General features: G+C 57.7%; 8 protein-coding genes across 8 annotated transcripts; 6 read left to right on the top strand and 2 right to left on the bottom strand.

Moving 5' to 3' along the window:
• Positions 1-2,115, top strand: C8Q71DRAFT_703653 (general amidase; the record flags this gene model as incomplete). Its single annotated transcript, XM_047920330.1, has 9 exons — positions 1-273; positions 323-482; positions 535-647; positions 701-843; positions 898-1,271; positions 1,324-1,370; positions 1,428-1,729; positions 1,782-1,924; positions 1,982-2,115. The coding sequence occupies 9 exons, from the start codon at positions 1-3 to the stop codon at positions 2,113-2,115; spliced, it is 1,689 nt and encodes a 562-aa protein (XP_047781078.1).
• Positions 2,116-2,822: 707 nt separating this feature from the next.
• On the top strand, positions 2,823-4,705 carry C8Q71DRAFT_748949 (uncharacterized protein). The gene is made up of 6 exons (XM_047923176.1): positions 2,823-3,353; positions 3,408-3,646; positions 3,723-3,923; positions 3,980-4,044; positions 4,103-4,570; positions 4,626-4,705. The coding sequence occupies exons 1-5, from the start codon at positions 3,291-3,293 to the stop codon at positions 4,279-4,281; spliced, it is 747 nt and encodes a 248-aa protein (XP_047781077.1). The 5' UTR covers positions 2,823-3,290; the 3' UTR covers positions 4,282-4,570; positions 4,626-4,705.
• Positions 4,706-5,460: 755 nt separating this feature from the next.
• On the top strand, positions 5,461-6,464 carry C8Q71DRAFT_722278 (uncharacterized protein; the record flags this gene model as incomplete). Its single annotated transcript, XM_047921516.1, has 4 exons — positions 5,461-5,523; positions 5,591-5,829; positions 5,906-6,106; positions 6,170-6,464. 4 exons carry the CDS (start codon positions 5,461-5,463, stop codon positions 6,462-6,464), a joined length of 798 nt encoding a protein of 265 aa, XP_047781076.1.
• A 61-nt stretch (positions 6,465-6,525) lies between these two features.
• On the bottom strand, positions 6,526-8,113 carry C8Q71DRAFT_506367 (concanavalin A-like lectin/glucanase domain-containing protein). Its single transcript, XM_047919018.1, has 6 exons — positions 7,865-8,113; positions 7,677-7,816; positions 7,399-7,623; positions 6,916-7,334; positions 6,803-6,860; positions 6,526-6,740 (listed from the first exon to the last, which is right to left on the bottom strand). Exons 1-6 carry the CDS (start codon positions 8,008-8,010, stop codon positions 6,655-6,657), a joined length of 1,074 nt encoding a protein of 357 aa, XP_047781075.1. The 5' UTR covers positions 8,011-8,113; the 3' UTR covers positions 6,526-6,654.
• A 530-nt stretch (positions 8,114-8,643) lies between these two features.
• On the top strand, positions 8,644-10,052 carry C8Q71DRAFT_894720 (concanavalin A-like lectin/glucanase domain-containing protein; the record flags this gene model as incomplete). The annotated part of the gene is made up of 5 exons (XM_047928721.1): positions 8,644-8,833; positions 8,895-9,119; positions 9,169-9,590; positions 9,639-9,696; positions 9,751-10,052. 5 exons carry the CDS (start codon positions 8,644-8,646, stop codon positions 9,867-9,869), a joined length of 1,014 nt encoding a protein of 337 aa, XP_047781074.1. The 3' UTR covers positions 9,870-10,052.
• A 183-nt stretch (positions 10,053-10,235) lies between these two features.
• Positions 10,236-11,776, bottom strand: C8Q71DRAFT_704410 (uncharacterized protein; the record flags this gene model as incomplete). The annotated part of the gene is made up of 3 exons (XM_047920383.1): positions 10,236-11,219; positions 11,270-11,600; positions 11,661-11,776. The coding sequence occupies 3 exons, from the start codon at positions 11,774-11,776 to the stop codon at positions 10,236-10,238; spliced, it is 1,431 nt and encodes a 476-aa protein (XP_047781073.1).
• A 600-nt stretch (positions 11,777-12,376) lies between these two features.
• Positions 12,377-15,102, top strand: C8Q71DRAFT_806467 (Rec8 like protein-domain-containing protein). Its single transcript, XM_047925997.1, has 6 exons — positions 12,377-12,459; positions 12,512-12,632; positions 12,691-12,830; positions 12,884-13,514; positions 13,571-14,520; positions 14,572-15,102. The coding sequence occupies exons 1-6, from the start codon at positions 12,457-12,459 to the stop codon at positions 14,833-14,835; spliced, it is 2,109 nt and encodes a 702-aa protein (XP_047781072.1). The 5' UTR covers positions 12,377-12,456; the 3' UTR covers positions 14,836-15,102.
• Positions 15,103-15,209: 107 nt separating this feature from the next.
• On the top strand, positions 15,210-17,924 carry C8Q71DRAFT_748934 (uncharacterized protein). Its single transcript, XM_047923175.1, has 7 exons — positions 15,210-15,336; positions 15,390-15,428; positions 15,477-15,560; positions 15,611-15,756; positions 15,814-17,162; positions 17,252-17,465; positions 17,520-17,924. Exons 1-7 carry the CDS (start codon positions 15,300-15,302, stop codon positions 17,820-17,822), a joined length of 2,172 nt encoding a protein of 723 aa, XP_047781071.1. The 5' UTR covers positions 15,210-15,299; the 3' UTR covers positions 17,823-17,924.
• Positions 17,925-17,943: the final 19 nt, after the last annotated feature.

Below are 17,943 nucleotides of genomic sequence, written 5' to 3'. Positions count from 1 at the left end.
ATGGAGCCCAAGTGGAAGAGCCTAGCCGCAGAGAAGAGGCAACGCCTCGCTGACGCGATACCGAAGGAATGGGTACCCTCGTCGATCCCTGGGCCACAGGAACTGGACGTAACAGCGTTTCCGAAACAGAGTCGTACTCTGTCCGGAAAGGAAGTAAAGATCACCGAAGTAACGGACGTGAATGCCCTGTTGAAGAAACTTGCGATGGCAGAATGGTCCGCAGTGGAGGTCACAACTGCGTTCTACAAACGTGCTATAATCGCGCATCAGCTTGTAAGACTCCATGCTTTCTGTGATTCATCTAGCCTGACAGGAGGTACAGACGAACTGCTTGACTGAGGTCTTCGTCGAGACAGCCCTTGCGCGTGCTGCTGCACTAGACCAGTACTTGAAGACTAACGGCAAGGTGATCGGACCCCTGCATGGTTTGCCAATCTCGTTGAAGGACATGTTCAATGTCAAGGGCGTCGAAACTACTGTCGGTAGGTGCCGAACGTTTCTGTTGCAATACCGAACTGAGCAATGCGACTTCAGGCTATGCTTCTTGGGTTGGCAAGTATGCTCAAGAAGATGCGGTAATCGTAGAAGCTCTCATCGAATGCGGCGCAATCCCGTATGTCAAAACAAGTGTGCCTCAGAGCGCAATGGTAATGTACAGGCAAAATGTGACGTCCTCCCTGCTGATGATGAAGTGCTACAGTGGACTGAGACGCACAACCTACTGTTCGGTCGCACGCTCAACCCATACAATCGTTCCCTCACGAGCGGTGGCTCAAGTGGCGGAGAGGGTGCATTGATTGCCCTCAAAGGCAGCGTTCTTGGTGTCGGCACCGACCTCGGAGGGTAGGTTGTGCGAGGACAATTTGGACGGACATGCTCAGAATACCTGACACACAGCTCGATCCGCATACCGGCGGTATACAATGGCATTTACGGCCTGAAGCCGTCGTACCACCGCCTACCCATCCACGGTTGCGTAGGCCCGTTGGAGGGACACGATTACATGCTCGCAGCACCCGGACCGCTGTCGAGCAGTCTCAGCGGACTGAAGACGTTCATGCAGGCTGTTCTCGGAACTCAACCATGGCTGAAGGACCCCTCCGTAGTCCCCATGGAATGGCGCGAGAGGCTGTACGCGCTCGAAGGTCATGGGAGAGGGAAGCAGTTATGCTTCGCGATCATGTGGGATGATGACATGGTCAAGCCGCACCCACCACTGCTGAGGGCGTTGCAGATGACGAAGGATGTGTTGAGAGCTGCTGGTCACAAAGGTACGCCAATATCGACTTGTGGTTCTTCGTAGTTGATCATTTTGATATGAAGTGATTGACTGGCAGCCTTTACATCACCATGACTTCGTCAGGCTTGCCGTACGTTACTTCGTACCTAGCAGTATCATTCGTCTAACATATTCACGCCACATACAGAATTCTATCTGGCGCACCGGCTCGCGCCGCGACATTCAGTCTCACGTCGCCGAGCATGGCGAGCCACTCCTCTCTGGCATGGGCCTGGACGAAGACACCTCCCCAGGATTCTTCACCGGCGACGACGCGAAGGACGCGCACGTGTACGAGCTCTGGCAGATGCAGAAGAAGCTGTTCAACATGCGCAAGGCGTACCTCGAGCACTGGCAGAAGACTGTGAACCAAACGGGCACCGGACGGCCGGTCGATGCGATCATCTGCCCTGCGTCGGCGAGTGTCGCTGCGCCTCATGGGCAGAATCAGTAGGTTTCTTATCTTTGGATGCAGGAACTACATGTGCTAAAGGAGATGAAGGTACGTGAACTATACTATGGTGTGGAACACCCTCGACTACGCTGCGGCGGTCTTCCCCGTCACGAAGGTGGATGCGCAGGTGGACGTCAAGTCACCGCCACACCATTTCCACAGCTCCATTGACAAGGTGTACTATGAAATGTGTACGTGGACATGGTCCTCACATGATACTTGAATGGCCCTGACCCGCTTGCACTCAGATGACCCCAAGGTGTTTAACGGGATGCCGGTGGGTCTTCAACTGGTCGGCAGGCCGCTCGAAGAGGAGGCTGTCCTCGCGATGACGGAGGTTGTGGTCGAAGCCCTCAAGAATGCAGGGAAGGCAAGATTGTAACGCTGTGACTTGAGCAAATGTGTTTTGTTTGATCAATCGAAAGTGGGATGTAGACGACCGACAGCAGTGAGGATACAGTACTGAACTATCTCCATCTCCGCATCTCCGTCCCTCGCAAACTTCTGGGATTCTTTCACAGCATGTCCTTTGCTGCCACTTACTTCCGGAGAGGGAGAAAGGTTCGTGTTCACTCTGTATAATCCAATGAGTACATACCGTGTTTGTTCAATTGTGACACTCAGGGTGCTATCTCGGGTGACTCGGACCTTCGTTTGATCTGCCAAAACAGCTCGCAGCGTGTTTCTATATCATCCCATGAGTCTTCAAACAATCCACTCAGATTGAAGACGTTGACGAGGGAATAGCCTGAGCCACCCAAGTGCAACCTATCGGCAACGTCGCGTCGGCATTATGACGATCGCCGTGAAGAGCCTCGGAGAATAGTTCCAATTGCCTTTCGCTCTCGGTATCCTCTCAATGTCTCATCCCTGCTGTGGAATGCTGTTATGCAAAATCGATGTATCATAGACGTCTTCAATCTCAGGGATCCAACGGCCCAAAGTCCGAGACGTTCCGGAGAGGAGGGGACGAGATCGAGATCTATAGTCCAGTAAAGGTGCAGAGATTGCATTACTAGTCCACTGATACATGACATAGTATCGAACAATTGCAGCTCACATGCGTATGCCGGAGCGACCGGAAAATGCGTTTGCTGGTCGGATGAGCCGGAGGTCGTTCTGCGCTCGCCGCCGCTCTATAGAATAGCTTCGGGCATGCTTCGGTCGTCTTGACCGTCTTGCTGACTACCTGATGTCATCGTGCATCACGAAGCGCCAGGTCGCGGGATCGTCGCGGCCAATGAGTGGGCGGGGAAGCTCCCGTCCTGGCGAGTGACAAGGAGAGGACGCTCCCGACGATGAACGAACTGTGGTCGTCGATCCCGCGTCCGGAAGTCAGGCTAGACTCCGGGTGACCCGGGAAATGACTGAATCCGAGCGGTTCGCAATCCGCCTTGAGTGTAAAACACCAGTCGGCGTAGGTTCGGGTGGTTTGCGGGACTCGGACGAGCTGCAGCACCGCTGTATAAGACGAGGGTCGGGACGCCAGGTATACCAGCACTTGCAGAACAACTCCCTGTCATCCAGCTACCAAAGCAGCTCTATACACCTTGCAACATGCCTTCGTACCTCGTCACCGGAGCTAGCAGGGGTATTGGCCTTGCGACTATAACACAGCTTGTGAGTTTGTTCCTATAGTACTGAAGCATGCAGTTGCTGACGGTCGTTCGATAGCTCCAAGACCCGAAGAACTTCGTGATCGCCGCAGTGCGCAATGCCGAGTCTGAGAGTATCAAGAAACTGGCAAGTGAATACCCCAAGGACCGGTTCGCCGTCGTAAAGCTCGACTACGCCGACTACCCCAGTATCGGCAAGGCCGCAGAGGACGCCGCCAAGATCCTGCCAAATGGACTGGATTACTTGATTAGCAACGCCGGTGTATCCTATCAGGAGAGCGCGAGCTTCGAGTCGATGTGCGGCGTTCACACATCCGTCGTTCTGAGTCCACGTCGCTGACGTCCGCGCTCTCGCATTTGTTTTGATTTGCAGCGACCTGAAGGTCTTCGAGGAGGAACTGCGCATCAACACCGTCGCGCCGATCGAGGTCGTCCGCCAATTCCTCCCCTTGGTGCGCAAGAGTGCTGTGAAGAAGGTCGTCTTCGTCAGCACCCTCAACGGTTCGCTCGACTTCGCCCCGAAGGTGGCGACACTGACGATCACCTATGCGATGGCCAAAGCGGCACTGAACATGTAAGTATCAAGTCACATCGCACATGCGCACCTCTCACACGCTGGGAACCATATAGACTTGCTCGCAAGTGGGCTGCCGTCCTGTATAAAGAGGGTATCACCACAGTCGTCCTCCACCCTGGTGAGTGTACATCCAAATCAGACTGATGGGTGAGCACACAACGCTGACGGCGCGCCAGGCTGGGTCGAGACTGAGCTGGGCCTGACCATCAAGGATTGGTGGGCGAAGGTCAACCCGGACCTCAAGCCCATCTCCGTCAAGCAGTCCGCGGGGGACGTCCTCCGCGTCATCTGGGATGCTCCACTCGAGGAGCAGATCAAGCTGTACAACCATACCGGGGCTGTGTTCCCCTGGTGAGGCATCGGTATTATTGCGCCTTGTCCTCGAAGTCCATACCTTGGCTGTATGAATGATGCAATCTCGCCGACGATGTAATTTATGTTTTGCTCTGGACACCCTGTGGGCGGTCGAGTTTGTCGAATGCCACCGATGGCGCGGTAAACCTTGGACGTTTGGGTCATCGATTTCCTGCGAGAGAACATACCGCGCATCCGACGACGCGGGTAATAAGTGGTCCTCTCGCGCAAAGTGACCAAGGGGTGAGGATGCCGTCGGCCGACGAACCACAACCGCGACCTACTCCCGTCCTGCTCGGGCATCAGCGAGAACGAGACAGACATACCGAGCAAGTTCGATACTCACATGTATGGGGCGCAGTGTGCGTGCAGACAACGGGGATTGCAATTGAGGACGATATGCATGTTCCAACAGAACAGGAATGGCTGCGGCGGCGAGTGCAAGATGAGAAGTCACAACGAGAAATCAGAACTTCATTGCGTGCTCACATTCCCTAGCAGACTCCGTCCACGAGACCAGCAGGCCTCCAACGTCTCGTTTTGTGCGAACGTCAAACTGGTCATCTACTCATTCTCCGTGGGCCACGATCCATATTGAACGGAAATTCTGTATGCCGGAGTGACCGGGATACGTCTTTCGTGTTCCGCAGGCGCCGGGCGTCGATCCGTACTGGCATCAGCTAGACATGGCTCGAGAAGTGCACAGTCAACGTTCGGGCATGGTTCGGTCGCACCAACGTGCGGTTAAGGACATCATACGCGGCCCTTTCGAATCCTCCAGAATCGTTGCTGACTGTCCTTCCTTCCTTCAGGACCTGGATAGACTCTGCCGCTGACCAATACTTTGACGAGGAGGCCCCTCTGAAACCACGACGAAGCGCCGCCGACACGCCAAGAAGTCAGAGTAACCGCCCATGAATAAATGATGCAGGTCCACGTCGCCTCCTTCATAGACGTAGGACTGAGCGTGCACCCCGAATGATTCGGTCGATGACTGAAGGAGAGGCACAATCCGCCTCTACCCAGCACTCGGCGTTGGGCTCGGGTTTACGAGATGCACTGGAGCATCACTGGCAGGGTATAAGAGCGAGGCGGACAGGACGAGGTAGGACAGCACTCGCAGAACAGCAAAACAATCCTCAACTCGAATCAGCGACCTAACGAACTAAAATCTCATAACATGCCTTCGTACCTCATCACCGGAGCCAGCCGAGGCATCGGCCTCGGAATCGCCACCAAGCTCGTGAGTCCATTCCTGACACCCCAAAGCACACAGACCTAGGAATCTCACCGCCACTCGATCATAACAGCTCCAAGACCCGAAGAACTTCGTCGTCGCCGCGGTGCGCAACCCCGCCGCGGAGAGCATCAAGAAGCTGGCGGGCGAATACCCCTCGGACCAGTTCGCCGTCGTCAAGATCGACTACGCCGACTATGCCAGCATCGGCAAGGCCGCGGAGGGCGCCGCGAAGATCCTGCCCAACGGACTGGACTACCTGATCAGCAACGCCGGCGTGTCCCTCCAGGACAACCCGAGTTTCGAGTCGATGTGCGGCGTTCACTCACCCGTCGCTCCGAGCCTCCGTCGCTGACGTCTGCGTTCTCGTTTGTGTTGTGGTTCGCAGCGACCTGAAGGTCTTCGAGGAGGAACTGCGCATCAACAGCGTCGCGCCGATCGAGGTCGTCCGCCAGTTCCTGCCGCTCGTGCGCAAGAGCACCGCGAAGAAGGTCGTCTTCCTCAGCACCATCCTCGCCTCCATCGAGTTCGCCCCGACCGTCGCCACGCTCGCGATCCCCTACGCGATGACCAAGGCCGCGCTCGACATGTCCGTATCCAGTCTCCCCCACCGCGCACCCGTACCGTTTCTCTGACACACCGCGCTCGTCAGCCTGGCCCGCAAGTGGGCTGCTGTCCTGTACAAAGAGGGGATCACCACCGTCGTCCTCCACCCTGGTAAGCACACTGCCCGAGTCATGCGCGCGCGAGCAGGGCTGACTTCGGCAGGCTGGGTCGACACGGACTTGGGCGCGGGCATCAAGGACTGGTGGGCGAAGGCCAACCCGGACCTCAAGCCCATCTCCGTCGAGCAGTCCGCGGAGGATACCCTCCGCATCATATGGGAGGCCCCGCTCGAGGAGAAGATCCAACTGCACAATCACGCTGGAGGCGTGCTGCCTTGGTAAACGGTTGTGTGCAGCGCGCTACCTTGCGGCGAGGGTGTTCACTGGGGGAGTGTCAGTTTGCCGGTGTACCTTCCTCACGCTTGAGGTCCGGCGACAAGAGGTAGACGTGTTTTGTATTAGTGATCCGTATATCACCAGTGTCAGTGTCCATGCCTAGAAGAGTATGTGTGTGTGTGCGAAACGCGGCAAGCTAGCGTTGCGATGCGGGCGTGTAGACGCGGAGCGAGTTCACCTCCCAGTACGCATTGACGAACGCTTCAGGATGATTGTCCACCACTGCAAGATCAGATCGCGTGAGCTACACCAAGCCATGCTCGGCACATGTGGGGAAGACGCACAGTCAACACACGACCCGCTGCATCCGCTTGTCGGGTACGCGTTTCCCGCCCAGTCACCCTGCACATATCTGTCAGCTCAACGACTCACCACAAAGGAGGATTCAAAAACGTACGCAGAATGTCAAGTCAAAGACAAACATATGCTCGTTGAAATGCGCTTCATAATCACACTCCCTCCCCATAGGAAAATGGGCCACGGGCGGGCCCCACGCCGGGCCCGGGCTCACTTCGCGCACCTCTGCGCCTCCCTTCACTTGATCAGGCACGCCCGAATCATCCCTAGCCCAGAACCAGCCGCGGATCCCGTCGTCCTTCGACCGCGCCATGACAAACCAGCCGCCGCGGCGCGCGTTGAGCGGCGCGCCGTACGACGTGGGTGGGCCGCCGACGCCGCAGCCCTGGTTGTAGTTCACGCGTGTGTCGCAGTTGGTGGAGAGCGTCGTGCCTGTATGCGCGCGCGAGGGTTGCGCGGGCATCACGCAGCCGGGGAGCGAGTGGAGGGACATGGTGTTGCCCACTTGGAGGTTCACGCCTAGCGGTGGGTGGGGCGTGGTGTTTACGCGGGGGTGCTGGGATGAGGAGGGCGGGAGACGTACCTTCGATGATGTCGATCTCACCGCCGGCGGGCCACGGTCCTGCCTGGCTGAGCGACCAGAAGGCGGGCCAGGTCGCGCAGCCCTCGGGCATGTGCTCGACGTCGAGGATGGTCACGGAGTCGGCGTACGCTTTGTTGGAGTGGATGCGGATGCTGTCCCGCCCGCGGGCGTTCGGCGCAACGCGGTTTGTGTGGTCTGCGCGCATGACGAACTTTGTGTCCGACGCTACGACGCGAGGTAAGGAAGAGGTCGGGTTTCAAACGACGGTGCGGACGTACCGAAGGACAGATTGGTGCGTCTGGCTGTCCACTTGTCGATGTAGTTGACGCGCCCATGCGTTGGGTCGTCGAGGCTCTCCCACATCCAGTGGTTGAAGAAGTCATTGCCTACATACTTGTCGGCGAGTGCGTAGCGGGTCCTGGGGCTGACGTTAGCTTCACCATGAAAACGAGAGACCTGTACGCACGTATGCTGGTAAGGATCATGGACGGGTCTGTACGGACCGACTGCGGCTGCAATGTAGGGTCGAACGTAGAGGAAAGCGCATAGGACGAAGAAGGAGGAGCAGGCGATGAGGAGGAGGAGCGGATAGCGCTGTCTTGGATTGGGCATGGCTATGTTCTGTGGGGGTGGGCGTCGGGCAACATAGCGGCTCAGCGCGGTGCAGTCAGGCCGTCTGTGTGTGGTGATCGCGAAAGCGACCTGCGCAGCGTCATGGCCGTCAAATTCATTTTGACTGATCGACCGCCAGTAGAACGCCGGCGCTTCATGCAGTCTCTGCGAAGGCGGCCCGGCATCCTGAGACTCTCAGAGGCTCCGAGTCAGTCTGCAGTCTGCAGCACAGCACGCTCATCATCATCATATGGGGGTCCCGCGGAACGACGGAATTGCCTCCAGACTGAACTATCACGACAGGAAGGATGCGCACAAACTCAACGGTGGGGTAAGTGTTGGCCCCAATGAACCAAGCACACGAACGCACTGAGCCAAGAACTGACTATGATAATAGCAGATCGCACTGCGCACGCTCGCCAGGAATAGCGGGCCAAGGATGCCATTGACATTGGCTTCACGGAAGGAGACACCCACGATCGAGGTTCCGCCCCAACATGCCACCCATTTATGGCCAGGGCTGTCTTGAAGCCCCGCGTACGGTGTCTCTGCGCTCTCGCGTTGCCTGCCCTCCGTGCACTTATACCCGCCGTCCGCGTGCGTCCTCCAGGCCCGCCCGCGGCCCCTGCCAACATGCGCTCCGCCCTTGCCCTCCTGGCTGCGCTCGCCTCAGTCGTCGCCGCGCAAGTCTACACCCTCGCGGACGCGTATGTCGGGAGCGAGTTCCTCGGCACCTGGACCTGGCAGACCATCGTCGACCCCACTAACGGCGACGTCAACTACGTCGACCTCGGCACCGCCGTCGCGCAGAACCTGACCTACGGTGCGCACATGCTCGCCCACCTTGTCGTCCCGAGCTACTCACGACGCGGTTATGGACACAGCTTCGCTAGACAAGTTCGTCATGCGCGCGGACAGCACGAACGTCGTCGCGAACGGCACCCGCGGCAGGAACAGTATCCGCGTCCTCTCCAACAGGGCGTACTCGGACTCGGTCGCCGTGCTGGACCTCGAGCACATGCCGCAGGGATGCGCTACCTGGCCCGCCTTCTGGTCGCTCAGCCAAACCGGGCCCTGGCCCGACGGCGGCGAGATCGACATCATCGAAGGTGCGCCCACACACCCCGAGTTGCTCTTCCCCGACTAACGCGCCCGCAGGCGTGAACCTCCAGACGGGCAACCTCATGTCCCTCCACACCTCCCCGAACTGCACCATGCCCGCGACGCGCACGATGTCCGGGGGCGTGACCTCCACGATCTGCGACGCGGACTACAACTCGAACCAGGGCTGCGGCGTCTCCGGGGCGCCGCTCTCGTACGGCGCGGACTTCAACGGCGCCGCCGGCGGCTGGTTCGCCGTCCAGCGCGGCGCGGCGACCGGCATCCGCGCGTGGTTCTGGAGCAGGCAGGACGCGGCGAGCGTCCCCCTCGCGGTGCAGTACCCCCTCGTCGCGGCCATCACGGGCGTGAGCCCCGATGCGAGCTGGGGCGAGCCGTATGCAGTGTTCCCCATGGACGCGGAGTGCAATTATGAGGAGCACTTCAATGCGCACCAGTTCGTGTTTGATCTGACGTTCTGCGTACGTGTGTTCACGGCCCTGCGTGAGGCCTCTGCTGACGATCCGTAGGGTGACTGGGCGGGGAGCGCCTACCCAACGAGTGGTTGCCCCGGGACATGCACTGATTGTACGTGTCTATCTATCTCTTTAGGCGGATCGCTCACCGTTGTTGCGCCGTCAGTGGTCAACAACCACCCCGAGGCATTCACAGAAGCGTACTGGGAAGTCAACGGCCTCTGGATCTACACGCCCTTCGGTCAGCCGACATCACCAAATCCCCCTTACCCTTCGTCGTCATAAGGTCAGAGCGTCTTGACGACTTGCGTTGCCCGCGCAGCACTGCACCGCGAAGGTCTCTTCGTGGAGACCGCTAGTCTATCTTTCCCGTCATTTCTTTGTGACTTTGATACGTGGATGCATGACATTGGATATGTAGGACCGAGCACATTGCTAATGTCACCTTTGTCGAAGTTTGCCCCGTCGGTTGCCAAGTCCATGCATACTACGCAGACTGAAGGATTGGCCACTACACGTAGATGGTCCAGGTCGATTGCTTCTGGACGCCGTGGGTAGTCTAGCAAGGCTTGGGGTCGTTGAGCAATGACTGGTCAGCCTGGAAATACTATTATACCCAGCATGGTATGATATGTAGATGTGCAAACAACTCTAGTGTTGGGACGACCAACTCGACCTTGCCTCCTCAGGCGCCTCCAGCTGTGGCGAACCCACCATGCCCTTCAGGAACTCCTCGCGTTTCCTCGACACAATCCTTGGGCCCCAACTCTGCCTGTGAATAGGCCTGTCTTCCTGCGTGTCCTCTTCACCACCGGAGTTGATGAACCGACTCAGGGCGTCCGTTACCTCGTAGCCGCACTCGAGCATCTCCTCCACCGCGAGCTTGTAACGCGTGTCGCCGAGCGAGACGCACTTGCGGATCAGCGCAACGTACACGCTGTGTGGGGGGACGTGGCCCTCGGCCTTCATCTCCTCGAGGTAGAAGAACGCGTCCTCGTAGTTCGCCTGCGTGAGGCACAGCGTGACGAGGCGCTCGTACGTGCGCTCGTCCGCGCGCACGCCCGCCGTCTTCATCTCCGTGAGCAGCCGGTCGCCGAGCTGGCGGTGCTGCGCGGCGACGCAGCCCGCAAAGAGCAGGTTGTACGTGTCCACGTCCGGCACGACGCCGAGCGAGCCCGCGGCCTTGTACGTCCCCATCGCGCGCTGCAGGTCCCCGAGCATGACGGAGGCGCGGATCACGACGTTCAGCGCGCTCGTGTCCACCGTCTTGCCCTCCTCGTGCAGCGCCTCGAGGTGGCTCCATGCCTCGTCGATCGAGTCGGAGTCGGTCGCGACCACGTCTGAGATGGGGATCGCCGTCTCGGGCAATGGTGCGATTTGGTGGCTACGCATCATGTCGAGCATCTTCAACGCGTCCTTGACCCGCGTCTGTTTGCAGAGCGCTTCGATTACAGGCGCGAAGTGGTACTCTTGCCAGATGACGCCTATCCGGCCGAGGACGCGGAAAGCGTCAAGAGCAAGTGTGGAATGGCCATGTCGACCGGCAGTGTGCAGGACTTGAATACAGAGACCCTCGTCGGGAGTGATGTTGAGTTCATGTACGACCTTTTGCCATGTCCGCAGGACACCCTCCTCCTGCCTAGGACTTCAGAAGAGTTTTGACCACAACCTCGCATGCGACGTACCCATAGTGCTTCAGCACTCGCGATGAGGCAGTCTACCCAGGCATCGGCCTCCAACCTGCGTATTGACGTTTCCTCAAAAGATTCTGCTAGGTCAACAGCAAGCCGAGGCAGACCGAGTGCACTGGCAGACTGAATGACCGCTCGTGCAGTTTTGATAGTGGGCGACAAGCCGGCAGCATGAATTTGTGCTAGACACTGCAGGGCAAGCTCCAGCTGGAGCATTGAGGTGTAACGCATCACTAGGATTTCATAGGTAACCTCGTTGGGCCTGATACCGTGGTCCTTCATTGTGTTTATGATCTTGATGAGGACCAACGATTCCGCATCCCGGCTGGCCTGTGAAGATAGTGAGCAACCTCATCAGGCGAGCGCCGTGCGCAAGTGACTTCACCTCACATGAAGCATGTCATGGAAAATCTGATGGGTGGGCTGCACTCCGACGGCGAGCATGTCCTCGAACGCAGCCTGCGCCTCCTTCGCTGCGCCGATCGCCGCGCATGCAGCCATGATGTTTGCGTACGTTGTTGCATCGGGTTCGACGCCACGCTCCTTCATAACGTTGCAGGTTTCGAAGACCTTATGCCAATTCTCCCCGTCCACGAACTGCGCGATTTGCATATTGAAGCGGGCGACGGTCGTACCTTCCACACGCCGGTAGCGGACGTCGGGACGGAATTCATAAGGTGTGGGCTTCTGGCCACCCTTGGGATTTCTCGCCTGTGCAGTAGCAGCATTCCTCTGCTGCCGTACGCCTTTCCGGATCGTCTGCATGAGGATCAGTTAAGTGACTGAATATATTGCGTGCGCACCTGTGAGGCCCGACGACGAGGCGTGTGCGCTGCATGCTTCCAGTATAGTCCGCGATGCATGACGTTGGGTTGTCTTCAGCACATGTCTGGACGAGGAGGCCAGCATGTTCGGCCAGCGGGTCACTGCACCGGCCAAGCGTTAGCGCACAACTCACTTTTCGTCCCGCGCGAACGCCCGGCTCGGCGACTGCCGAAGCGCGTTGTTACATTTTGATGTCCGCTCAATGGCGGGGCCACGCCTCGTTGCGGTCCTTCTGACTCCTTCAACGGCCGCCTACTGTCGGAGTCCGAAACACGCGTTGTCTCGAACCGCTCCCCTGCCACAGGCGCGACGCTGCGCGACCCCCCTATTACCGGTCTTCTTGGATACCCAACACCATGGTCAGTTCGATATACTTAAGGCTGGCCGCACGCGCATGCTGATGTGCTGTAGTTCTACTCAGAGGCGATTCTGTCGCGGCGGGGACCGCTTGCCAAAGTATGGCTTGCAGCACACATGGAGCGGAAGCTCTCCAAAACACAGACACTACAGACAGACATTGGGCAGTCAGTCGGTATGTGTAACGATCCGTCATATTTATTCTGTGTGGGCCTGCTTACAGGGCTCTGCAGAGGCGATCATGGGTCAGGAGGTTGAAGTCATGGCCCTCCGGCTCAGCGGACAGTTGCTGCTCGGTGTAGTGCGGATATACAGCAGGAAAGCCAAGTATCTCTTGGATGACTGCAACGAAGCATTGCTGAAGATCAAGATGGTGCGTCACAACCAACACAACCCGGCCTACGCTGCGTCTCACTCCGGGCACAGGCGTTCCGACCTGGAATTGTAGACATGACGGAGGATCAACTTGCCGTCAACCGCAATGCTATCACGCTGCAGGGCAACCAGCTCGACCTCGATGCTCTCATTCCCGACATCAACTGGGACATGGATTTTGATGACCAGATTATTCAACCCGGAGGGCAACACATTGCCAAGGCGGCCGATATCACACTGGCCACCGCCGAAGACTACCAATTTGACTTCGATGACCCAGGTTATGGGTTCGATCTAGGTCCCTCCGATGGTATCGGGTCACAGGATTACGAGCCGCTGGGAATCGACTTCGGAGAGGGCACAGTCGACGTCGAGGAAAGACGGTCAGAGGTGGAGGACGACAGCATGAGTGTTGGTGTTGGGCGAGACGCCGCGCGATCAGTTAGCGGACGGGAGTCGATGGACGCATTCTTCGGCAGACCAGGTGCGGACGTCGATCTTGCCTCGGTACGGAGCAGGGAGGCATCGGCACGACCGTTCGACGACATTGACATGGATTTCGGGGGCGATATCGACCTTGGGATTAGCTTCGACCCTATGCCCTTGCCTGCTCCTGAGCCGATGCAGGTCGACGACCAGGCGCTAACACCACAGACACCACGTCTGACGCCGTCGAGAGCTTGTGAGTGTTGCTTCTACCTATCGACCATGTGAGGTTCTAACCTGACGTTATTACAGCATCACCTCTCACGGAACCTCCACAAACTCCTCCACCAAACGTCGAGCTGACACCGAGAGTGGAACTCCCAGAAGCGGGTAAAGCGCCACGGAAAAAGAAGGAGAAGAAACAGATCATCGACACCGTGACTGAGCTCGCACAAGGCCCCGGTGCACGCGTCGGACGTGGGCGCGGAGCGGGCGTCGGTTCACAGCAAGTAGACGTGAGCGGCATCGTCACGGAGCACCATTACCTCCCCGGCTCGTCTGTTGTCATGCGCTTGCTTGAGATTCGGGAGGATCCCGTCGCACACTTCCTTCCGACTAGGACGACCCCCGCGGGTACCTTCTTTTCTGCGGCCCCTCCGGGTCTCACGCCAGAACTTGCAGAACTGTTCATACGGCCAGTGCAGATCTTCTCGGCGCCGAAGCGTCGCGGTGAGCAAGCGGAGAGGCCTCCGAGCAAGAGGGCGAGGGTTGAAGGGACTCCCGCAGCGGAGGAGGAGGTCGAGCAGGCTCGTCGGGCAAGCGTGGCACCCAGTGTTGCTCTTGGTAGTGATGTGCTCCGACGACCGAGCGTCGCACCCGGAGACCTAGAGTTCGACAATACCGGCGGTGTCGAGGACTTCCAGCTGCCCGAGTTCCAGATGGACATGGGCGCGGAGATGCTACCGGAAGCGGGCCGCGAGAAGTCTGCTGCGCCGTCGGAACTGACGCGACTATCGTCGCTGCCACCGGAAGTACCTGAGGCGGAGGGCGAGGTGTCGTACGCAGATGTAACGTGCCCAATCGCCATGTTTGACGATCGGACGTCACAACAGAGTCAGACGGAAAGTCAGGCCAGTAGTGATGATGGCAAGGGGTACAGCAAAATTACTGTCAAGGCTCTCACTGTCATCCGTAAGGAGTTACAACCCACTCCTGGACAGGAGCAAGAGAAGGTCATGAGCTTTAGACAGATGTCCCAGAAGGTATGTCTGCATACTTCATGACAATGACCAGAGCTCATGTATGTCCTGTAGGCGAGCCGTCGTGCGGCGTCCTCATTCTTCTTCGAGTTGCTGGTCCTGGGAACCCGTGACTGCGTAGAACTCTCACAGGCAGCGCCATTCGAGAACATCGAGGTGCGAGCAAAGGACAAGCTATGGGAGCGCCAGCGGCATGGATCTGTTGCACCGTCCATGGTATCAGGTCTCCGCCAATCCTCTGCCGTGCCGTCTCTGTCTGCATCACCGCGACGACAGGGCTCCGTCGCCCCTTCCATTGCATCGGCGTTTGGTCTATAGTGTAGATGCGTCCATGGACTGTTCTCTACTTTCTAACCTTATTTCTCTTGACTTCTATCGATATAATTCCTCGCTATACTCTTGCGTATCGTTATGCCGTGTTGCTACGACCTTTCACGACCTCATTTCACTTGTATCTCTCGTAGTGTCCCAGCCACAGTCGATGTCGCAGCCTGTCGTGTTTTTGTCGCTTGTTCTGCCTATCGTCATTGTATCGTTGAAACTCAGTCAGTATCTTAGGCCTATACCTGCTGTGCCTTGTGATCCAGACGTTGTGAGCCAATTGTGAGCCCTCGAACTTAGCAAACGCGTCTCCACCGTGATGCTCTAATACACGTGATCGCGACGCGTTCATGAGACGCGTCCAAGTTCAACTTGAACCTGACCGCCACCGACGCAAGACCGCACGACACCTCACGTCTGACGACGATTCCACGGCAACAACGACTCACGATAACGACACCATGTTTCCCAGAGGACCGCGGTTTCCAGCAGCCAAGAGTGAGCGGTGTCCCGCAGCTTCGTAACGTTTGAGGCTAACGCGCCATGGCTAGTACCTGAGGTCCCGGGACCCAATGCATATAATCCTCAAGGTGAAATGCATTGTTGTTTCTGATTGTACTCTATTGACGGACTCACAGATCCGGAATACGATGCATACAAACGAGGCGCATTCCTCGAGAAGACGAATCGTTTCTCCAAAGACAAACCGTCAGAAATTCCCGGTAAGGTTTCACGGGATGTGACCTCTACAAACTCTCAGATCATAGCCTAGGACCCGGTGCTTACAACGCAGATGCGCCCTTAGCAAGTGGCAAGCCTGGCGGCAGCGGCCAGAAGACGTCAAGTGCCGATCGGTACGCCGTCCTTCAACGGAAACTCGAAGACCTGGAACGCGTACATACAGAGGGTAAGAAAGCTGTAAGTTGAACAGTAACTACACCAGGAGCGAGCGTTGACACGAGACATTGGAAATAGCATGGCGCGGAAGTCGAACGGCTCAAGCTCGAACTGAACCGCGCACAAAGGTCGTCCACAGAACACTCCGAGCGCGCCGACAAGCTGAAGAAGCAGAATGACGCCCTCGAGAACAGGGCTCAAGAGCTGAAGAAGACGAGCATGACGGAGCAAAGCGAACTTCGTGAACTGCGTACAAAGCTGAAGGCAACGGAACATGAGCGCACCCAGCTCGCTGCAAAGCAGGGCGAGGCGGGCGAGACGAAGAAGGCGCTGCAAGCCGCAGAGGCGCGGAGGAAAGACGATGTCCGCGAGCGGGACAGGAAGATCGTAGAGCTTGAGAAGGCTCTCGCCAGCGAGAAGAAGAGACGTGAGCTCGTGGAGGGGAAGCTCACGGAAGTGAAGAGCAGGGTCGACGCTGAAGTTAATGATGCCCGTGCGGCAACGACTCACCTCGAGACGCAACTCGAAAGCAAGAAGGCGGAAGCACACAGTACTAAAGCTGCCCTGGACGATGCCAAGGTCCACGCTGCCGAGAGAGAAGAAGAGCTGTTGAATATGCTTGAGCAACACCGAGCCACTCTTAGCCGCGTCGCTCATGAATACGGCCAGCTCGCATCGCGCAGTGTGTCGCAAACCGCGCACTCACGCATCAAGCACGAAGCCGATGTCCTCAAACTACGCGTTCACCGGCTGGAGCGCAAGCTCGCTAATTCAGAAGGACAGGTTGTGGAGCTTGCCAACCTCATTCGGCAGACGAAGGACGAGAACAGCTTCCTTGCCACTCAGTTGCGGGAGGCACAAAAGGAAGTGCTGCGTTACGCTGGCATCCTGCGCGACACGGAGGACACTCACCTCGAAGACGCACCACTACATCCAGAGCTCGAGCAGGATGTGGAGCGCTTGGGTGCCGACCTCAGAGCAGCTGAACGGGCAAGCTTGGAGGCAATCCGTTCAGACCTCCACACTTGGACACAGCTGGACCGCCTCAGGGCGGACGCCCTCCTATTGAACGCCACCGTGCTCTTGAAGGCTGTAGACGAAGCCGACGAACAAGTCCGTCAGCGCAGCTCTGAGCTATCCGCTTCGGAAGTAAAGCGCGACGAACTGCAGAAGGCATTCGATATCATGCGTACACAGCATGCCGATACGCAAGAGCAACTCGCACGGACATCTGCTGCCTGCGATGCGGCCAAGACAGCGGAAGCCGCGCTCCGGAAGCAGCTCGAGGATATGCGTGCGGCGAACCTCGCGGAGCTCTCCACGGCCCAACAAGCATTGCAGAAGGAGAAGGACACGGTCCGCAAGTTCGCGACGACGGTGCAACAGCACCGAGCAGCGGAGGAGGCGCTACGCGCTGAGATGGATCAGTGCGTCGTGCTGGCAGACCATGTCGTAGAGGACATCACTGACATGCTCGTTTGACCCAACTGGTGCTTCGTGCCCTTGCAACTCATAGGATGTCGGCGGAGCTTGCTGAGGCAGAGCGCTACCGCGAAGCCTATGGACAGCTTGTCGAGGAGGTCGATGCACTCGTAGCACGGAACGCGTTAGCAGAGAACGAAGCGAGCCGCTTGAGCAAGTTCAACGCGGAAATTGTGGGACATAACAACCCAGCGCAGCGTATAATGTACGTGGATAGAATCAGGAGGGAATTGCATGAGACCAAGCAGGTAAGACTGCATAACGTTTGATGAGAGCGAGTTCGGCTCACAAACGACTCTCAGGAACTCCTGATACTCACACGCGACCGAGATGCGACGCAAGCTTACAACGAAGACTTGCAGCACGAACTCGACCTGTATAAGTCCGTCGCTGTTCCTCCGGAATTGAAGCCGCGGACGACAGTGACGCGGGTGGAGAGACTGCAGGTGCCCTCTGCGAGCATCGGTTTGGGTGGCTCGCAGAAAAGCTCGAGCGAGCTGAACTCTAGGAGCACTTCGACAATGGCCTCCAACAGGAAGCTTGAGCCAATGCCAGAAGTGGACTACGATACGCAGGGAGAGATGACGCTGGACGAGATCCTGTAGAGCTGTTAGGCAGTGGTCTCGGATCTACCTTTTGATTTATCTTCGGTCGTGTATATTTATGTGCCTCCTAACCGCAGAGCGATATTGAACCACCCAGGGAGCCTCAAGCAAATACTGGTGT

Source organism: Rhodofomes roseus, assembly GCF_022264815.1.
Source record: "Rhodofomes roseus strain CIRM-BRFM 1785 chromosome Unknown C8Q71scaffold_6, whole genome shotgun sequence".
In the NCBI taxonomy this organism is placed as follows: Eukaryota; Fungi; Basidiomycota; class Agaricomycetes; order Polyporales; family Fomitopsidaceae; genus Rhodofomes; species Rhodofomes roseus.
This window is presented reverse-complemented; position numbering and strand designations above follow the sequence as displayed.